This window comes from Artemia franciscana, chromosome 7, assembly GCF_032884065.1.
Source record: "Artemia franciscana chromosome 7, ASM3288406v1, whole genome shotgun sequence".
NCBI lineage: Eukaryota > Metazoa > Arthropoda > Branchiopoda > Anostraca > Artemiidae > Artemia > Artemia franciscana.
The window spans coordinates 41,882,627-41,901,319 of NC_088869.1; the positions used below are offsets into that span (position 1 = coordinate 41,882,627).

General features: G+C 34.4%; 1 protein-coding gene across 2 annotated transcripts in view; it reads left to right on the plus strand.

Moving 5' to 3' along the window:
• The window catches only part of LOC136029318 (uncharacterized), an 83,383-nt gene that overhangs the window by 48,216 nt on the left and 16,474 nt on the right, over positions 1–18,693 (plus strand). For both annotated transcript variants that reach the window (XM_065707585.1, XM_065707586.1), the window contains 2 exons: positions 1,753–1,956; positions 17,326–17,586. In XM_065707585.1, coding sequence (XP_065563657.1) covers positions 1,753–1,956; positions 17,326–17,586 — 465 coding nt within the window. The remainder of the gene's footprint in view (positions 1–1,752; positions 1,957–17,325; positions 17,587–18,693) is intronic.

Consider the following 18,693-nt stretch of genomic DNA (forward strand, 5'->3'; position numbering starts at 1 on the left):
TATATATATATATATATATATATATATATATATATCAATTATTTACTGTTTGATTAATAAATTGATTTTTATTTGCCTTTTTTGTTCATTTTTATGAATTTGAGCAATTTGACTGCTGATGGATTTGACTCATGTTAATATTGTCGTCCAGGTCCTTCGAAACTTTATTGGGTTTTATGTTTTCCTTTTCTCCTAATTTGGGATATAATAAAATTACCTAGTTTTAAACCTTCTACAAGTGTAGAACCAATTTTGAATACGTTATCTTAAAGGACATCATGCTCAATAAAAAATAGATAACCATATTTGATTATAATTTAATTCCTTTGTACATTAGGAATGTCAATCGGATTTCGAAGATCGTGTCTTTAATGTAAATGCTGTTACCCATCTGTACTTACAGTGGCGTCGTTTGGGGGGGAAGGTGGCAATCGCCCCCTCAATAATCTGGAGAAAAAAATGTTATCCTGTTGCCCCCCCCCCCCCAATAAAAATGTTGGAGCTACGCCCCTGTGTACTTACTGGTAGGTTTAAATGCAGAAATATAGTTTTCACATTAAATAACTTCAACGACATTTTTATTAATTATTAGATTTAGCAACGGAGGGGGAGCGCTGATTCCACTTTTAGCAAATAATTCTGAATTATGTTCAAACATTAAATTCAAAGCATATGCTAAAGAAAACCCAAAATATACAAAAGTTAAAATAAAAATTGAATCAAACATTCTTGTAACAGATTCTGCTATAGATGAATAAATGAATACATAAGGGGACAGAAGATAAAAGGATTTATAAATCCAAATTTAAGAAGAACAAAAATAACAACACACAGGAAAATTGTCTGTGGCGTTAATTAACGAAAATTCAAAGGGGATGTTTCAAAATCTGGGGGGACAAATTCGTTATTTCATTTTAGTTTCTACAATGAGAATACCAAAATAAAGGCATTTTTCGATGAAAATACTCAAAAAAAGATATTTTTCAAAATATGGGGCACTAAAATCTTGGTGGGTACTTACCCTCCGCTGGCCCTTCCTGTCAACAGCAGTGACTAAGGGTACCTCTCATGGAAAAGCTGAAAAAAATAGCTAAGTCATCCCTCCCCAGTGAAAAGATTCATGTTATTCTTTCAGAAATTAACCTGTTCTTCAATGTCAGTCTTCCAATCTGCTCTCGGAATTTATGCTATATATCGGATAAAGAGGCCGCCAGTCCTCTTAGTCACCCGCTCTTTACATTAAAGTCGTCTTTCCCCCTTTTTCTATCTTTGAATTCAATGGTGTAAATTAGAACTTGAGCTTTAAAAAGTAATACATTCAAAGTCCAGAGGGAATATTTAATCAATGTTTGAATAAAAATGCTATGTTTCAAATAAGATATATTTTGGGACTAGATTGAATTGAAAACTTGAATTGAAAGAACACTGTTGATTAAAAACCAAGAATTTTTCTGTAACATGATATGCTTATAATTTGGCTAAATTGAAAAAAGATAGAACTGGAAATGTTGTTCCACAGGGGTCCAATAGTGATTTGTAGCTTGGAATGCCAGAAATACATATGAAAAAAGTGCAAAATTAAAAAATACATGCTATGTTTTTTTCTCATAAAATAGGTTGAGTTATTATAAGATTGATTTTGTACTATTATGCTACATGCATTTACTTAAAGTTTTGAAATAAGAAATGTGTCCATTTTATTCTTCGTTATTTTGTAAAGTTTTAATATATTTGACCTTCTTTCCCTATCAGGATGAAGGGTGTAAACAGGCATGTTCATTTTTTGGCTTCATTCAAAATGAAACTTTTGAAAAAGGAACGAAGAAATTTGATTTTGGAAAGGTAGAGAACAAGATTTCTGGGAAGAAAGAAAAGAAACAAAGGAAGATTGTAAACCAAGAAAAGCAAGTCACAACTGCCTTTCCTCCTCATGCACCCGAAGTTCCATCAATAAAGGTAAGCCAAAAAAGCCTTACCACAAGACGCAAAATACTCTACAACTTCTAATTGAAAAAAATGAAATGAGAAGCTCTCCAAACAAAAACTAACTGGAAAATTATTCAAGAATTTCGTTTTTAGCTTCCCTTTCATCTATTCTTCTAAAAAATAACCATCTTCAATGCATCTCATCTCATTTTTTGGTTTCATTCATTTAATTTTATTTTAAATTCATTATTTTGAACTATCTTCGCCGTTCTTTGGTTATTTTTAAATATATAATTTTGTTGAATGCATAGTAATGGGACCATAGCTACACAGGGGGAATAGGGAAAATTCTACAATACAGTAAAATCTGTAAAAGATGTCAACTGACTTGTTGATGTTTCATAGTTTTCTACATTCTATTATTATCAGAGTTTTCTTTTAACTGAACGTGGTAAAAGACTGGATTAAAGAGTGGACTTGCTGAAAACAGCGACTTATTTATTGGTCGCTAAGGGTGCTGGAAATTTTGGTGAATTTGGAGGTGAATCCATTATTTACGTATAGACTAGGTGGACTAGGTGAGTGCACTCCTCGTTTCTTTTTTTATGTTCTTTCCAGATATAGTAATAGTTTCAGTGGTAATTTTAATTTTAATTCCTGAATTGGACCTTAAAGCGATACCTTATTCTTGTCAATGTTCGACGACAGTAGTGGCAGTAAAGATAGCACCATTACATTCCTTATTTTATAGTCTTTCCAGATATAGTAATAGTTTCACTTGCAATTCTAATTTAAAATCCTGAAATTGAACCTAGAGTGACACCTTAATTCTGTCATTACTCGACGATAGTATAAAGGTAGCACCATTACATCCCTTATTTTATGTTCTTTCCAGTTATAGTAATAGTTTCACTCGTAATTCTAGTTTAAATTCCTGAATTCGACCCTAAAGCGACACCTCATTCCTGTCAATACTCGACGATAGTAGTGTCAATAAAGGCAGCACCATTACCTTATTGTATTTTCTTTTTCAGTAGGATAGTCGTTATTCTGATAATTAGTATTATTATTATTTATGTTTATCCCACTCTATGCGAAGATATAATACGTGGAGTAACACAAAGAAAGACATATGAAAATACAGTGGAAATCAAAATAAGAATCACACGGAAACTAGATACGGAGTAACACGTAAAAAATAAGACACTATAACAAAATAGAAAAAACGCAAGCTGTCTTTATTATTATTGTTACTTAATAATAATATGCGTCCCCTCTCCTAATGGTTCCATGTATAGTCCAAAATGATGTTTCTCCATAGTTTTATCATTTCGTTATGCGTTTTCATCTTTTTTGAAATGGGTTTGCTGAATCCTGAACTCGCGAAGACCACTCTGTCTAAATGATTCCAATGGAATTCTTGGAATTAGATATCATTTCAGGATCCATTTATGGGCTTTAAATCAGATTTCCGAGTAAAAAGATTATTATATTTGAAAAGACATAAAAAAAGGAGTATCGCCTAGTGAGCCCACCTTGTTTCTATGTAATGGAACAGTCTCCAAATTGGCCGAAAGTTTGACTAATTAGACATCAGGCTAATTTCTAGCTTTTATCACAGTTTATATGCACGTTCATATTTACTATTCCTTTTATTCTGTCTACCTCTCTTTCTAGTTTGATTGTGTAAACACCAATCTAGGAAACATGAGCTAATTTAGATGCAAACTCGAAAGGCGCGAGGTCTATTCAAACAAATCCCTTTTGAATGACCCTTGTTTGCCATTGACAAAGGTGTGCTCTTAGCAGTAGCATAAGTGAGGGTGATATGTTATCACGTCTACGATTCAGTGATTCACAACAAAGATGTTGTTAGCTCAGAACAAGTCAATAAAAGGTTCAATATATATGCCATTCCTGGTGTAAATCTTGAGAAATATTTAAGTGCATACCAGAATATAGTTCCACATCTGCTTACTTTTATGAGGGATTTATCCTTTGATAATTTAATGGGCTCAATTTTTCTCAGTATTACTCTCAACTGGTTTGGAACTTGTAAACTAGACTACATAGATAAAATTACACATATGAAGCGCTTCTAGACTTATTCTTATCATCATATTAGATATGAGCTGAATGGTATGTACTAGAAGGTCGTAACCACAGTAGAGAAATATTGAGAAATTTATTTTTCTCTGCAGCGGTCGTAACCATAGAAGACGCACATTGCTCGGGCTCTAAGTCACAGTTTTCTTATGTTTCCAGGAAGGGTTCAGTAGGTTATTTGACCAGCAGTGGCGACCCTAGGCATATACGACCTGCGGAGTCATGTAGGAGCCTGTATATCAGTGCTGGCATAACTTAAAACTGCAAAGTGGTTTCAATACTCTGCCATCTCCGCACATCATAGAAATATTTGATAGAACGGTTCCTCTGTGCTGCATGGTAAAAATTTACCCCGAAATCACATTTGAGACCATAAAAACACTTACACAATAAATTTAATTAGATGAATTACATAAATGCAAATCCCATTTTGTAATAGTAGCAATTTGGGCCCCTAAAATTGATATTGCACATGGCCTAAAATGATCCGCCCTTTTTGTTTTAGGTTTTCCCCCGACTCTTAGCATTGATGATTTGTATAGAATTTGGGCAGAATGTTTGAATTTTTAAATTTTCTCATCTGTATTCAACCATGGACAAAATGCCAGTTTCTGATGAAAATTTTTTGTGGGTTTGGATATTGTTTCTATGTTGGATATACTACATAGGAAACTCACGAACATGGCTTATGTTCATTTGTCCCCTCGTTGATTTCGTTGCTTGTATGGTTTTTCTCTTGTTTTATTGTTGTTTCTTTTTTTTGTGTTTACAATACTTTTTCTATATGGGAATTATCAAACAGTTCGTGGTAACGAACTGTAGTAAGGAGCGACCCGGCTCAATAGTAAACGAAGCTCTAACAGGTATTTTGATGCTAAAAGATACATCAAAAGAATCGTATTTTCATGCTGATTTTAAATATATAAGTTTCATCAAATTCAGTCGTTGTCATCAAAAGTTACCGAGCCTGAGAAAATTTGCCTTATTTTGGAAAATAGGGGGAACATCCCTTAAAAGTCATAGAAATCACACCATCGCATTCGGCGTATCAGAGAACCCTATAGCGGAAGTTTCAAGCTCCTATCTACAAAAATGTGGAATTTCGTATTTTTTGTCGGAAGAAAAATCACCGGTGCGTGTTTATTTGTTGTTTTTTTTCTTTTCCCCAGGGGTCATCGTGTCGACCAAGTGGTCCTAGAATGTCACAAGAGGGCTCATTCTAACGGAAATGAAAAGTTCTAGTACCCTTTTTAAGTGACCAAAAAAATTGGATGGCACCTAGGCCCCCTCCCACGCTCATTGTTTCTCCAAAGTCAACGGATCAAAATTTTGAGATAGCCATTTTGATCCGCATAGTCAAAAACCATGTCTTTGGGAATGACTTACTCCCCCACAGTCCCTGGGGGAGGGGCTGCAAGTTACACACTTTGACCAGTGCTTACATATAGTAATGGTTATTTGGAAGTGTACAGACGTTTTCAGGGGGATTTTTTTGGTTTTGGGGGTGGGGTTGAGGGGAGGGGGCTATATGGGAGGATCTTTCCTTGGAGAAATACGTCATGGGGGAACAGAAATTCAATGAAAAGGGCGCAGGATTGTCTAAAATTACTATAAAAAAAAACAATGAAAAAATAAACATGGAAAAGTTTTTTCAATTGAAAGTAAGGAGTAGCATTGAAACTTAAAATGAACAGAGATTATTACGCATATTAGGGGTTCTAAAAATACTTTAGCATAAAGAGCGAGGTATTTAGGAGGAGATAAATACCTCGTTCTTTATGCTATAGTATTTTTAGTAATTTCAACTATTTATTCTACGGCCTTTCTGATTCAGGGCTCATTCTTAAAGAATTGGGACAAAACTTACGATTTAGTGTAAAGAGCGAGGTATTAACGAGGGTACTAACCCCCTCATATACATAATAAAAATTTAAGAATGTAAAAGTTTGTTACGTACGTTAATTCTTAAGTTACGTATATTTTTTACTAATAAAATCATTCGTTAAAAATTAAAATTTATAGTTGCCTTTTTATGTAACCGAAAAATTGCAGGGCAACTAGGCCTCCTTCCCCACCTCTTTATTTCTCAAAATCATCTGATCAAAACTGAGAGAAAGCCATTTAGCCAAAAAAGGAATTAATATGCAAATTTCATTTTAATAATTTATGTGTGGAGAGCCAAAATCAAACATGCATTAATTCAAAAACGTTCAGAAATTACATAAATTTTTTTTTTCTAACTGAAAGTAAGGAGCGACATTAAAACTTAAAACGAACAGAAATTACTCCGTATATGAAATGGGTTGTCCCCTCCGCAATCCCTCGCTCTTTACGCTAAAGTTTGACTCTTTGCCACAATTCTGCTTTTTAAAACAATTAAAAGCTTTAGCATAAAGAGCGAGGGATTGCGGAGGGGACAGCCATTTCATGTACGGAGCAATTTCTGTTCGTTTTAAGTTTTAATGTGGCTCCTTACTTTCAGTTAAAAAAACTTGTTTTTTTATGTAATAAATAAATAAAAATAGATATCACCTATATATTTCCAATTTAAGTTTGTGGTAGTACAGTTCCATTAACAGTTTAAATTTCCACCACCTTCCATCCTCCTCTTCAATGTCAGAAGGTGTATAAACAATACTTTTTAGGTGGGCTAAGTCTCTTCGGTCGTTTTCTTCCAAAACAACCATGTCTTTGACATCAAAAGAGTGTCAAACTTTTTTTTATCGTTTTTTAATCGATTTTTTTTTTAATCTTGATAACAAGCAATAAGGGAGCGAAAGAATCAGATTAGTTGCTACCAACTTAGATTTCTATGTTAAACATTGTCACGACTCACGTCAATCATGTGGAATTCGAAGCCTAGATTACGTACCTGTCACTTGATACAATGATTGCGTTTTGATAGTGGGATGATCTGCCGTATAGCATTGAGATGTCAAACTATGTAAATACTGATAATAACACTGGTTTTATTGCTTTTTGTCCCATTTTGACACTTCTGATCTTATTGATATGTTCATTATCTTTCTCAAATGTTAGTCGAACTGGGAGCTAGATATTAGTTGTAAACTAGAAGTCTAATATTCGCTCTTTAATGTTTACACATATTGCTTACTCATATTGTTTACTCTTGGGAAAGCGTGTTAAATCTAGTATTCGTCGTGTTCTGTCGTGGCTAGACAAATAAATTTTACTATCATTCGACCGTACAAAGCCAAAACATGTTATCTACGCAGATTATTTTGAGCTAGACTTACCGCAAGAAAGGCTATCCCCGGGGAGAGGCTTGATAGTGTGTCACCGTGTCGGAAACCAAGCCTTCCAGTAATCAGCAGAGATTCAGACATGTCAATTGACTGTACAAAGTCAAAACGAGTTATCTACACTTCATTGTTTTTAGCTAGATGTACTGCAAGATAGGCTATCCCCAGCGGAGGAGGGTTTGAAAGTACATCGTCGTGTCTGCTTAGGGGGCAAAGAGTAGGGGCAGATTATGAGAGGAAATTGGCGTAAGTTTGACAAAAAATAACCAGCACTCTAACATTTTTTATTTCAAGTTTCACATTTTTTTTCGGACACAGATCAGACAACACATTACTAATATGTCAATTACGCTAATCTTGGCTTATAATTACACTGACAAATTCTGAATGTCAGATGGTGCTGGTGTTTCTTGCCAATACTAGAGTCAGTTTTCACTCTGGGAAGTTACTGATGCTAATCGTTAGGGTGTGTTACACCTCTAACGATTAGCACCGATTTTGGTAGTTTTTTTTACAATTAGGTTCTTCCTGAAAAAGGGGCGTCATTCGCTATTAGACAGGGGGCAACTACCCCCTCCAGGCCCAGGTTTGCCCCCCAGACCTCAGTTCCCCCCAGCTGAAATTTAGCTTCTGCAAAAATCTTGTCAAAATTAAGATGAGCCTGCATAATTCAAGTATCCAGAGAAATAGGTCAGATTTGTTTAGTATATCTTTGCCTTTATGATAATATATGACTAGTTTTTCAGTTTTCACTGTCTTTTCTCTTCAACTGGGAAAATTCGCTTGAACTTTGCCCCCCTCCGAAATTTTGATGAAATTACGCCATTTAAAGTAAGAAGTATGCATTTTCACCCAAAGCTTGTCTAAATTGACAAGTTACTCTCTAATGAGCTCTTGTAGACCTGTCGTAAAAATCAGTCAAAATAGACTATTTATGCATCTTGAGACTTGTTTTTCTCTTGTAAGAGGTTATAATTAGGCAGAATCCGCGATGTTTTGATGGGAGCAATTTTCTTCTAATTTTTAGCTTCAATTTTGTAGCTGTCAAGAATAAATCCACAAAAGGAAGCCATATTTTTCTTAGTATCATAACTTCTTGCATTTGACATAGTACTTCCTTCGCTATCACCTAAATTACAACTCATTAAGCGCAAAATAGATCCCACACACACTGCCTATTATTTGGAGAAAAACATATGTGCTTCTGTCTTGTATCTTTCAATTGTGAGCTTTTAATCTTAGCGTCATTTGAAACTTTTTTTTCTCTTCTTAGTTTGGTACCCAACAGATGACTATTCATTTGAATATAGTTTAATCCTTTCATGAAATGGTTTTAATCTTTCGTGAGAAAGTCACTGACTTCGGAATTAAAAAATTGAGACCAATGTAATCTTTGAAAAAAGATCACAGTTAACATGCAAAAGTTACAGAATCAATATGTAAAAAAATTCATAATAAAAACAATTCGATGCTTAAGCTGTTTTTATAAATTGAATATTGTTAAAAATTACCTTTGTATAAGCCACGTTTATCTATTGGCTATTAAAGCGGTGTCCTGTCACATTCCAGATTCCTATTTCTCCCGATCCAAATAATAAAAATCAGCGCAAAAGCAAAACTTATAGAAGGCTCAACACCCGGGAGGGGGGAGGGGATAAAACAGGAAAAAAAGTCGAAGTCCATGAAAAGTTTTTAAAATTTGGAAGATTTCGCAAGAGCTTTCACATTTTCTTTTTCAGGAGGAGGGACGTGGGTCAAGAGGTTCCCACGTTCGTTCGTATTGAGCGCACTGAAAAAAGATATACCCGGTGAAAAAAATTCAAGTGGGAATGGCCTTTTTTTTTGAACTGTTTCAGTTCAGATATTCATGTCACTAAAATTGGCGTACCAGATCCTTGTTGATACTTGATAATATTAAATAAAAAAAAACCAATTTTTTTAGCTGAAAGTAAGGAGCGACATTAAAACTTAAAACGAACAGAAATTACTCCGTATATGAAATGGGTTGTCTCCTCCGCAATCCCTCGCTCTTTACGCTAAAGCTTTTAATTGTTTTAAAAAGTAGAATTGTGACAAAGCGTCAAACTTTAGAGTAAAGTGCGAGGGATTGCGGAGGAGACAACCCATTTCATATACGGAGTAATTTCTGTTCGTTTTAAGTTTTAATGTCGCTCCTTACTTTCAGCTAAAAAAATTAGTTTTTTTATTTAATTTCTGAACGTTTTTGAATTAATGCATGTTTGGTTTTGGCTCTCCGCACATAAATTATTAAAATGAAATTTGTATATTAATTCTTTTTTTTTGGCTAAATGGCTTTCTCTTAGTTTTGATCAGACGGTTTTGAGAAATAAGGGGTGGAGAAGGAGGTCTAGTTGCCCTCCAATTTTTCGGTTACTTAAAAATGCAACTTGAACTTTTAATTTTTAACGAATGTTTTTATTAGTAAAAAATATACGTAACTTAAGAATTAACTTACGTAACAAACTTTCATAATCTTATATTTTTATTGTGTATACGAGGGGGTTTGTACCCTCGTTAATACCTCGCCCTTTACACTAAATCGTAAGTTTTGTCCCAATTCTTTTAGAATGACCCCTGAATCAGAAAGGCCGTAGAATAAATAGTTGAAATTACTAAAAATACTTTAGCATAAAGAGCGAGGTATTTATCTCCTCCTAAATACCTCGCTCTTTATGCTAAAGTATTTTTAGAACCCCTCATATTCTAAGACCACTTGGTCGATACGATGACCCCTGGAAAAAAAAAAAAACAAACAAACAAACAAACCCGTGATTTGTCTTCTGGCAAAAAATACAAAATTCCACATTTTTGTAGATAGGAGCTTGAAACTTCTACAGTAGGGTTCTCTGATACGCTGAATCTGATGATGTAATTTTCGTTAAGATTCTACGACTGTTATGGGGTGTTTCCCCCTATTTTCTTAAATAATGCAAATCTTCTCAGGCTCTTAACTTTTGATGGGTAAGACTAAACTTGATGAAACTTATATATTTAAAATCAGCATTAAAATGCGATTCTTTTGATGTAGCTATTGATATCAAAATTCAATTTTTTAGAGTTTTGGTTACTATTGAGCCGGGTCGCTCCTTACTACAGTTCGTTACCACGAACTGTTTGATAATTTACTCTTAGTGTTTACGGTCTTTCTACTTAACAAAATAAAATTGAAATTTAATAAATTGGACACTAGTAATTAAGAAAAAGTCATATTTGCATATTCAGAATAAAGGGAATGATAATTTCCGCTTGTAAACGATCAGAAAGAGAGCTTTCTAAAAACTTTCTACACGCTTTCTATCCTTATTCTCGGTGCGTCCGCCATCGTAATAAGATATAAATCGTTCTTTATCGTTAAAATCAAACATGTTAACCTTGGCAACACTAAATAACAGGTTAACCTAGGTGATCATAATTAACCTGTATTCACCAAAGTCTTTTTATCTAGAAATAGGACATGTTTTCGTGGTGAGCCTAGTCCCTTCAAGAGGGTCAATCAAGAAAGTTAGTTCGAACTGACAAAATCATATTCCTATACAAGATCAACTTTAATGAGGAGAAATAGATTCTTTGGTTTCGAAGTTGCATCCAGAAACTTAACTTTTGCGGCATATAGAGCTACTTAACCTTAATAAGAATATTTTTATCGTGACATTTTGAAAGTTCGTTGTTTCTTCTCGTAAAGTGATTTGTTGAAAATGTTTGGCTATGAACAGGAAGAGATGTGTAAGCATCCAAGTCCAAAGGATGGGGGAAATTATTGCTTTAGAAGCTCATCAGCACTGTCTTTCTGTTTGTTTTTTTTTTTTTTTTGTTTTTTTTTTTTTTGCACCTATCATTTGGCAATGCAATGTTTCAGGATTTTTTTTTTATGCTTGCTTATCTGTATAAGAAATAAAGAATGGGTTTTCAAATGAGCCTAGTATATTTGGATATAGAGTTTGTAAAAGTCAGGTGGTAAAAATGATTCAGTATTCAATGTTTAATATATGTTTTTTTACCTTTTTGTATTAATCCTTGCTTATAGAGAATATCTTTTCTAGTACATATAGTTAAAAGATAAATCAAGTACTTTTCAATCAACCTAAATAACATAAAAAGGGACATGGTTTATTCGCCTCTGAAAGGCTCAAATGCTACTTCAGTAAGATATATGGATAAGAATGGCCGTATTTTCACCCCAGAAAGTATTGCTTCTTCTAACTATGCGTACTTAAGTCCGTTTTATGTCTTTGAATTAAGTAAAAGTTACATTAAAACAAATTAGCTCTCAAATAGCCTGAGATGGATATATTTATTGGGTACTTACGTGTTATAGTGACCACACCCAAGATGTGAAGTTAGGTTAATCCTAATGAAATATAGCGAAGTATGGCGGAAATATAATACTTTAGTAACAATATTATGGAAACTACAGCAGAGAATTATGGAAAGCAGGCCGACCAGAACGCATTATATTAAGTAACTACCTAGCCACCTCTATATGTTAAATATTTAATTAAATTATAACTGCATAGTAGTTTATCTTACCGAGAATATGCTAATTATCACTGAATGCAGACAGAAAACCGGTTTTTCTCAGATCAAGAACAACAGTGTGGAACGCAAGAATTCATTTTCTGAAGGTGGCAAGTTGAAAAACAAGAGCCAAGAGCTCATATGGCACTTGTGACGAGGTCAGGAGAGCCAAGAGCTCATATGGCACTTGTGACGAGGTCAGGAGAGCCAAGAGCTCATATGGCACTTGTGACGAGGTCGGAACCTAAAATTAGACTCGGTACTAGAGTTATCGATTTTGCTGTTTTTTTTTTTTATTGGGAATTATTACAAAGATAGAGTTGCAAATACGGTGAATGCAGACAGAAAAACTGGTTTTACTCAGATCAAGAACAACAGTGTGGAACGCAAGAATTCATTTTCTGAAGGTGGCAAGTTGAAAAACAAGAGCCAAGAGCTCATATGACACTTGTGACGAGATCAGGAGAGCCAAGAGCTCATATGACACTTGTGGCGAGGTCGGGAGAGCCAAGAGCCGAGAGATCATATGGCACTTGTGACGAGGTCGGAACCTAAAATTAGACTCGGTACTAGAGTTATCGATCTTGCTGTTCTTTGTTTATTGGGAATTATTACAAAGATAGACTTGCAAATACTCCTAGACCAGCAAGCCATACTTAAGATGAACAGTCATTTGCTTTATGGGTAAATAAAATCTTCTCAACTATCTTGTTTCCTATCTCCCCCCCCCCAGATAGTCGAATCGGGGAAGCGACTATTTCTAATATAATCTGGTCTGGTCCCTGATACGCCTGCCAAATTTCATCGTCCTAACTTATCTGGAAGTGCCCGAACTAGCAAAACCGGGACCGACAGACGGACAGAAATTGCGATCGCTATTTGTCACTTGGTAAATATCAACTGCCATAAAAAGTACTAAAGAGAGGAAATCATGTTGAAAAAGGTATTGAAAAGATTTCAGAAATCGAGGGGTGTATGGGCCTAGCTCGAACACTCGTCGGAAAGATTTAGGAATCCTAATCCAATACTTGCGTATTATAGCAACCACACTTTGTTCTTGATCTGTAATGAAACCGGTTTTCTGTGTAGCTTAGCCTAAACAAGATAAACGGTTTCTATGCACAGCATATTTGAATCAAATATTTAATATATAGAGGTGGTATATTTCATTATGATTAACATAACTTTACTACTTTGGTTTGGTCGCTATGACATGTAATACCCTAATCCTTCCATTCCTAACTGGCAAAGGGCTCTTTTCGATGGCTTGTCCAGCGAAGCCTAAAAATTCCAAAAGCTAACATAGCTTCATAACTTTTAATAAATGAAAGACTAATACGCTGTTAAAATTTTACTGTTTGAATGTAATATACAGGTCTTCGTAAAATATCCATCTGTATTAAATCAGAAAAACTGAGAATTTATTTCATAAAAGAAATTAATGGTGGCTAATACCTTGTTCTTTCGAATGTTCATATGAAACTTGCAAAAAAAAAAAAAAAATCTATATCATGTGACTTGAGTACAATAACTTCCAAGATCCTCTATATATAGTATAATAAGTACCCACAGTGGTAAGAATTTGTTTTTCTCTCACAAGTTAATAACCATAAAAGTCATTGTGAACATGTACATTCAAATAGCTTTTTTATTATGTAAACCCATGTAAGGCACATAAATTACATGAAATTGGCCTTTTGAGGTTAGACTATCATGGGCGTCCCAAGATGTCACTGCATTCATAGTGTCAAAGCCTTAAAAATTGGCAACACGCTTTGATGAAATGTTAAAAAAAGTCATCCTCAAATTTCATTGTTGTACGAAACCGAGTCGAAATTTAGATCGCTTCAAATTATATGTCTTGTAATTGCATATTAGGATCAAGTTTAGTTTCCTCCCAGAAAATTAGAGAAAGCTGCAATCTGGTGTCTTTGTTCTTCTGTTTCCCATTGCAGTTAGCCGCAAGGTGAGAACAATAAATGGCCAAATCCTTTTATCCTAATATTGTATCGGTAGGTTGTACGAACATCCCAAAAAGTGGCTTCAGTAGAACTTCCAGTAAATTTGCTGTTGTCGTATAAATCTAGTATGCTGTTATGGAGAAAGGCGATTATTTGTTGCTGTTTCAGACTTACTATGCAAGAAAGCGAAGATCGTAAAATTGAATATTATTTGTATAAAATAGAGTTTTCACGGCAGCCCTGACCTTGTTACGTCGTTTGTGGTGAGGGAGGGGGGTCTACCTCAGATTTAGAAAAAAAATTATATTTTCATCGAATTTTCTTTATTATAAAATAAATTAAACAAGCAGCTTTATAATCCAAGATTATACAAAAAATAAATTTGCCCACTCCTCCCTTAATTTTCGTGAGTTAATGCCACTGCTCCGCCCCCATCCTGAATAATATCCTTGTACTACCAAAATTTGTTTCACATTTGGTTTCTCCCCCCCCCCCCTCTGTCTCTTTTTTTCCAATTTAAGACTTATCCAGCTATAAATTGTAGTTATGACCGGAATTTTCTGTAATTTGAAGCAATAACGTTCTTACATGCTAGTAAAAACACATCAAGGTAATAGCCAGAATGGCTGAATTGTCAATGTAGTGTAGTTTGTGTGTACGTTTAAAAAAAAGCATTGAAACCATGAGTGCACACTATCCGTCCTTCTTAAGAGTTCATTATTACTTTTTGAGGGGCCTTGGTCATAAAAAAAAACTGTGCTTTTGTTCTTTTTGAATCTATACTTAGTATACTCATTTCCGTTTGAGTCTATTCAGGGTTGTCATGGTGAATAAGCTACCCAGTTTTATAAGTAGTTCACAATCCAAGAAGAAAGTCATGGTCGCTAAATTCTCTTTTATAATATACAAGACATAAAGTGCCCTATTGTCTTCATGAAAGCGCGTCAATTTTTGCAATTTTTTGCTGTTTTTTTTATATAGTAATACCACAAGGCTTCAATCAAAATTAAAGATGACGAATTTTAAAGTTTAATTTGACCCTTCCTTGGATTAATTAGTTTAAAAAATGAGGTCTGACTGTACCCGGAGGAGAAAAAAAAACTGCCTAATTAAAACCCACATGTATATTATAGATATATTTTATGTCTTGGTATTGGAAACTTTGCTCATGTAATGGACACGAGGAATTTATCTCAAGGCGTTCAGGTTCGTTAAAGCCCAAGGAAACTAGAAGGTTCTTAGAAAAATCTAGAAAAATGGGCAACTTTGGGGGATGAACTATGAGTAACCACCGCCTCCTCCTCTTTCTGAGAGCCTGCTTGACTCATCTTGCCGTGTTTTCTCGTTTATAGAATGTCGTCCTCTGTCCTATCTCGTTGTATGTCCAGCTACTGTTTCTTTTGCATCTTTCCAGCCTCTCCATCTTTCAATCAATCCTAATTTTACTTCAGATAATAGCCTTAAAAGGAAACTCCTTTGCTCTGTTAATAACCTTATCTTCAGTATTTTATAAGTTAAAAGAAAAGGTGATTAGTGATTTGCCATGGAATACATTTTATCGCCACTCTTTGTCAAAGCATAGGGTACTTGTGTATTATTCAGAACACACTCCATAAGTGAAGTTAGGTTCTTTTGTGAAACAAACTAGGATGCAGCTACATTTTAATTATATATATATATATATATATATATATATATATATATATATATATATATATATATATATATATATATATATATATATATATATATATATATATATATATATATATATATATATATATATATATATATATATATATATATATATATATATATATATATATATATATATATATATATATATATATATATATATATATATATATATATATATATATATATAGGTGGTTAGGTTAAGTTAAGGTGTTTGATATAATGCACCCCCCTTATGTGCAATTATGTAGCCCAAACTTTTGATAAAGCTAATGAAATAAAACAAATATGATGAAAACATAATACTTTACTAGGAAAATTGTAAAATTACAACTTAGAATTCTAACCTAACCTTTTGTCTTTGAGTTTTGTCTTAGTGGCTATGAAACCGGATTTTCTCATAAAATGTACCTGCATCGTAGCTTTTTTTCACAAAAGAACCTAACTTCACTAATCGAGTGTGTTTTGAATAATACACAAGTACCAAACATAGATAAAGTTAGGACTTCAGTTACTTCCCGGAAAAACGGTTTTCGATCGCAATATTTATTAATTAAATCGAGAGGGAAAAACAGCAGAAGAACTTGTTTAAATAGTTGCAGAAGAACTTGTTTAAATAGTTGACTCGTGTTTTTGTCTTCTGATTACGAAAGTAATTTCATCCTTAACTCAGTTTCGGGTCGCCTGTTTTCTTCTGGAAATTACATTAATAAACAAAAAAGAAAGTGCGGCTTATTTTCATGTCAAACCATCATGTTTTGACAATGACAACACTAATTCTTTTTTCTTAGTTTAGTTGAGGTTATACTCATTTAATTGCGTGACGCTATAGGTTCCATGATTTCAGATGTTTTAGATTTGTATCTCATCGTGTTCACTGTTAAAAGCGTCGGATGTCGTTTTCCGTTTTTGGGTGGGTTTTGAAGTTTGATAACCTGATAAGCCTTTCATGCTCTATCAGATGTTTTAAAATACACTGAAGCAGTGACAGATTGATGATGGCTTTCAAATGACTGTTTTTCTCCTGCCGACGGCCAAAGAGATAACAGTTTTTCTTCCTAATCGGATTTGCTGGTTTATTATCTCGGGTGTCTTCTCCCACTTAATATCTAGTCAGGAGGAAAATATTACCACCAGCCAGGATATAATTCACCTAGCCCTGGACTCTAGACTAGGAATCCTCCCTTGCTAAAAAGAAATCTTAGTAATGTTGTTCTATTATCAATTGAAGTCAAGTGATGAAAAAGTTAAGAGCCATGTCTAATTGGAGAAAAAGCCGAGACAGATAGTCTGAGTGAGAGGCAAAGTTGGCATTAGTCTTTTTCAGAATTGTATAAAAATGATGTCATTTCACTTGTTGATCATCCATCCATTCATCCTAGGGCAGAACTAACGTGAGTTATGCAATAAGGGTGATTCATATAGTCTATGAGTTTCTATGGGCCATTTGGAGTCAATTGGAAGCCCCAAAATAAAAGGTTTAGCATGTCCTGTGTCCGACATCTAAAAATGAGACAGAAACCAGTTTATAATTTTGTTTCAAATGTTATTGTTACACTCGTTTCTTACCTTTCTATTCTTCTTCGTTCTGAACTCCTGCTTTCGTTAAAGCATAACAGAATCATCATCCCTCTCCAAAGCTAATGCTGGCTTTCTGTTCCCTATTTTATGAAATATAGCAGCTAAGATTATGTCAATTATATAACCGATAATGCAAATACGACATACATAAGTGCTTATTTTTTTATATTACTGTCATAATCTATTATTTTTCTCTTCTTTACTTGCGAAGTTCTGTTTTTGTTCTTCATTTCCCGTAGTCTAATCCTTTTTTTTAGGTAGCTTTCGACTGGAGAATTTCGCTGGTTGCGGTGAAACGACTTGGGTCAATTGTTCAGGGCTCTTTTAAATGGGAGGAACGGCAACCATCACGACTAGACGTATATACAGCTGACCCTGTTTTGTCCTATCTTGGAATTACAACTGGGAAATATAAACTTCATTGGTCTTGCGAAGCAAATAATTTGGAAGGACAGTTAGTGACCGACGCCACAAGCGCCACTGTTTCTATGTGGCCCGATTGTAGAGTTTTAGTCAAGGTAATTATAAGTTGCAAGGAAAATTCTTTAACTAAGTCAACAAGTCGTGCTTTTTTAATTTGATTCTCAATTTTTGAAAGTCAATATAGTATAATTAGTAGCATAGTACTAAAATGAAATAATATAATTCGAAGAAAAAATAGTTTGATTAAATCTTTTTAAATCAGTTTCTCCTTCATTTAAAAGTCAAAGTATTGAAAGCCATAATCTAGCGTGTCTCGGCAGAAAAGAAATCAGTAACTCAAAGAAAACGTAGTTTAGAAAATAATCCTCCGTGGATTATGCTAGAGGTTTGCTAAACCTTTTTGTTTGTTGTAAGGCCATTTAATATTATCCAACGAGCTTGGTACTACTTTGCGGTACTATTATTTGCCTTCTACTTATTTGGCGACGTATGCATACTAACTTGAGGAGGTTTGACTTGAAACATGCTTTCAAAGCTAGATCAGAGAAGCAATTCATCAATTAGACTAAGAGGAACATGGGTACTTACGTATCATCCAGAACACACTCAAGAAGTGAAGTTAGGTTAATCTTAAGGAACCAAAATATGATATTTGATACTTTAGTGACAAAATTATAAAAACTACAACAAAGAATTATGGAAAGCAGGCCGCTCATAACGCATTATATTAAATATGAACCTCTAGGGGAGAGTCGGGCAAGACGGACCCCATTTTGGTTTTTCGTCTGCGGAAGAGGTTGGAAACAAGCAACGACTGACGAAAGGTGTCTAACTTGTCCCCAAAACATTGAGTTACGTAAAGAAACCTTCTTCACACATAAATCAGCCGTATTTCCGGGCCCAGATAAAAACACTGAAGTTGGTCAAAAGGTCCATCTTGCCCACCCAATAGGATAAGACGGACCAGCCCTTTGGGCAAGACGGACCCAATTGCTCAAAAAGATTGATTGTCTCTAAACAATTTTATTTCGAATACTTAAAATACTAGTAGTAAGTAAAAAAGTAAAAAGTTAGCAAATAACTATATTTAAACACTGTACAAGGCCAAATCTACGTTAAAAACGAACTGAGCCGACTGTCTCGTCGTTACGCCCGAAGGGGTCGGTTTTGGCAGCTTCATGATGACCTCTTCTTTTCGCACG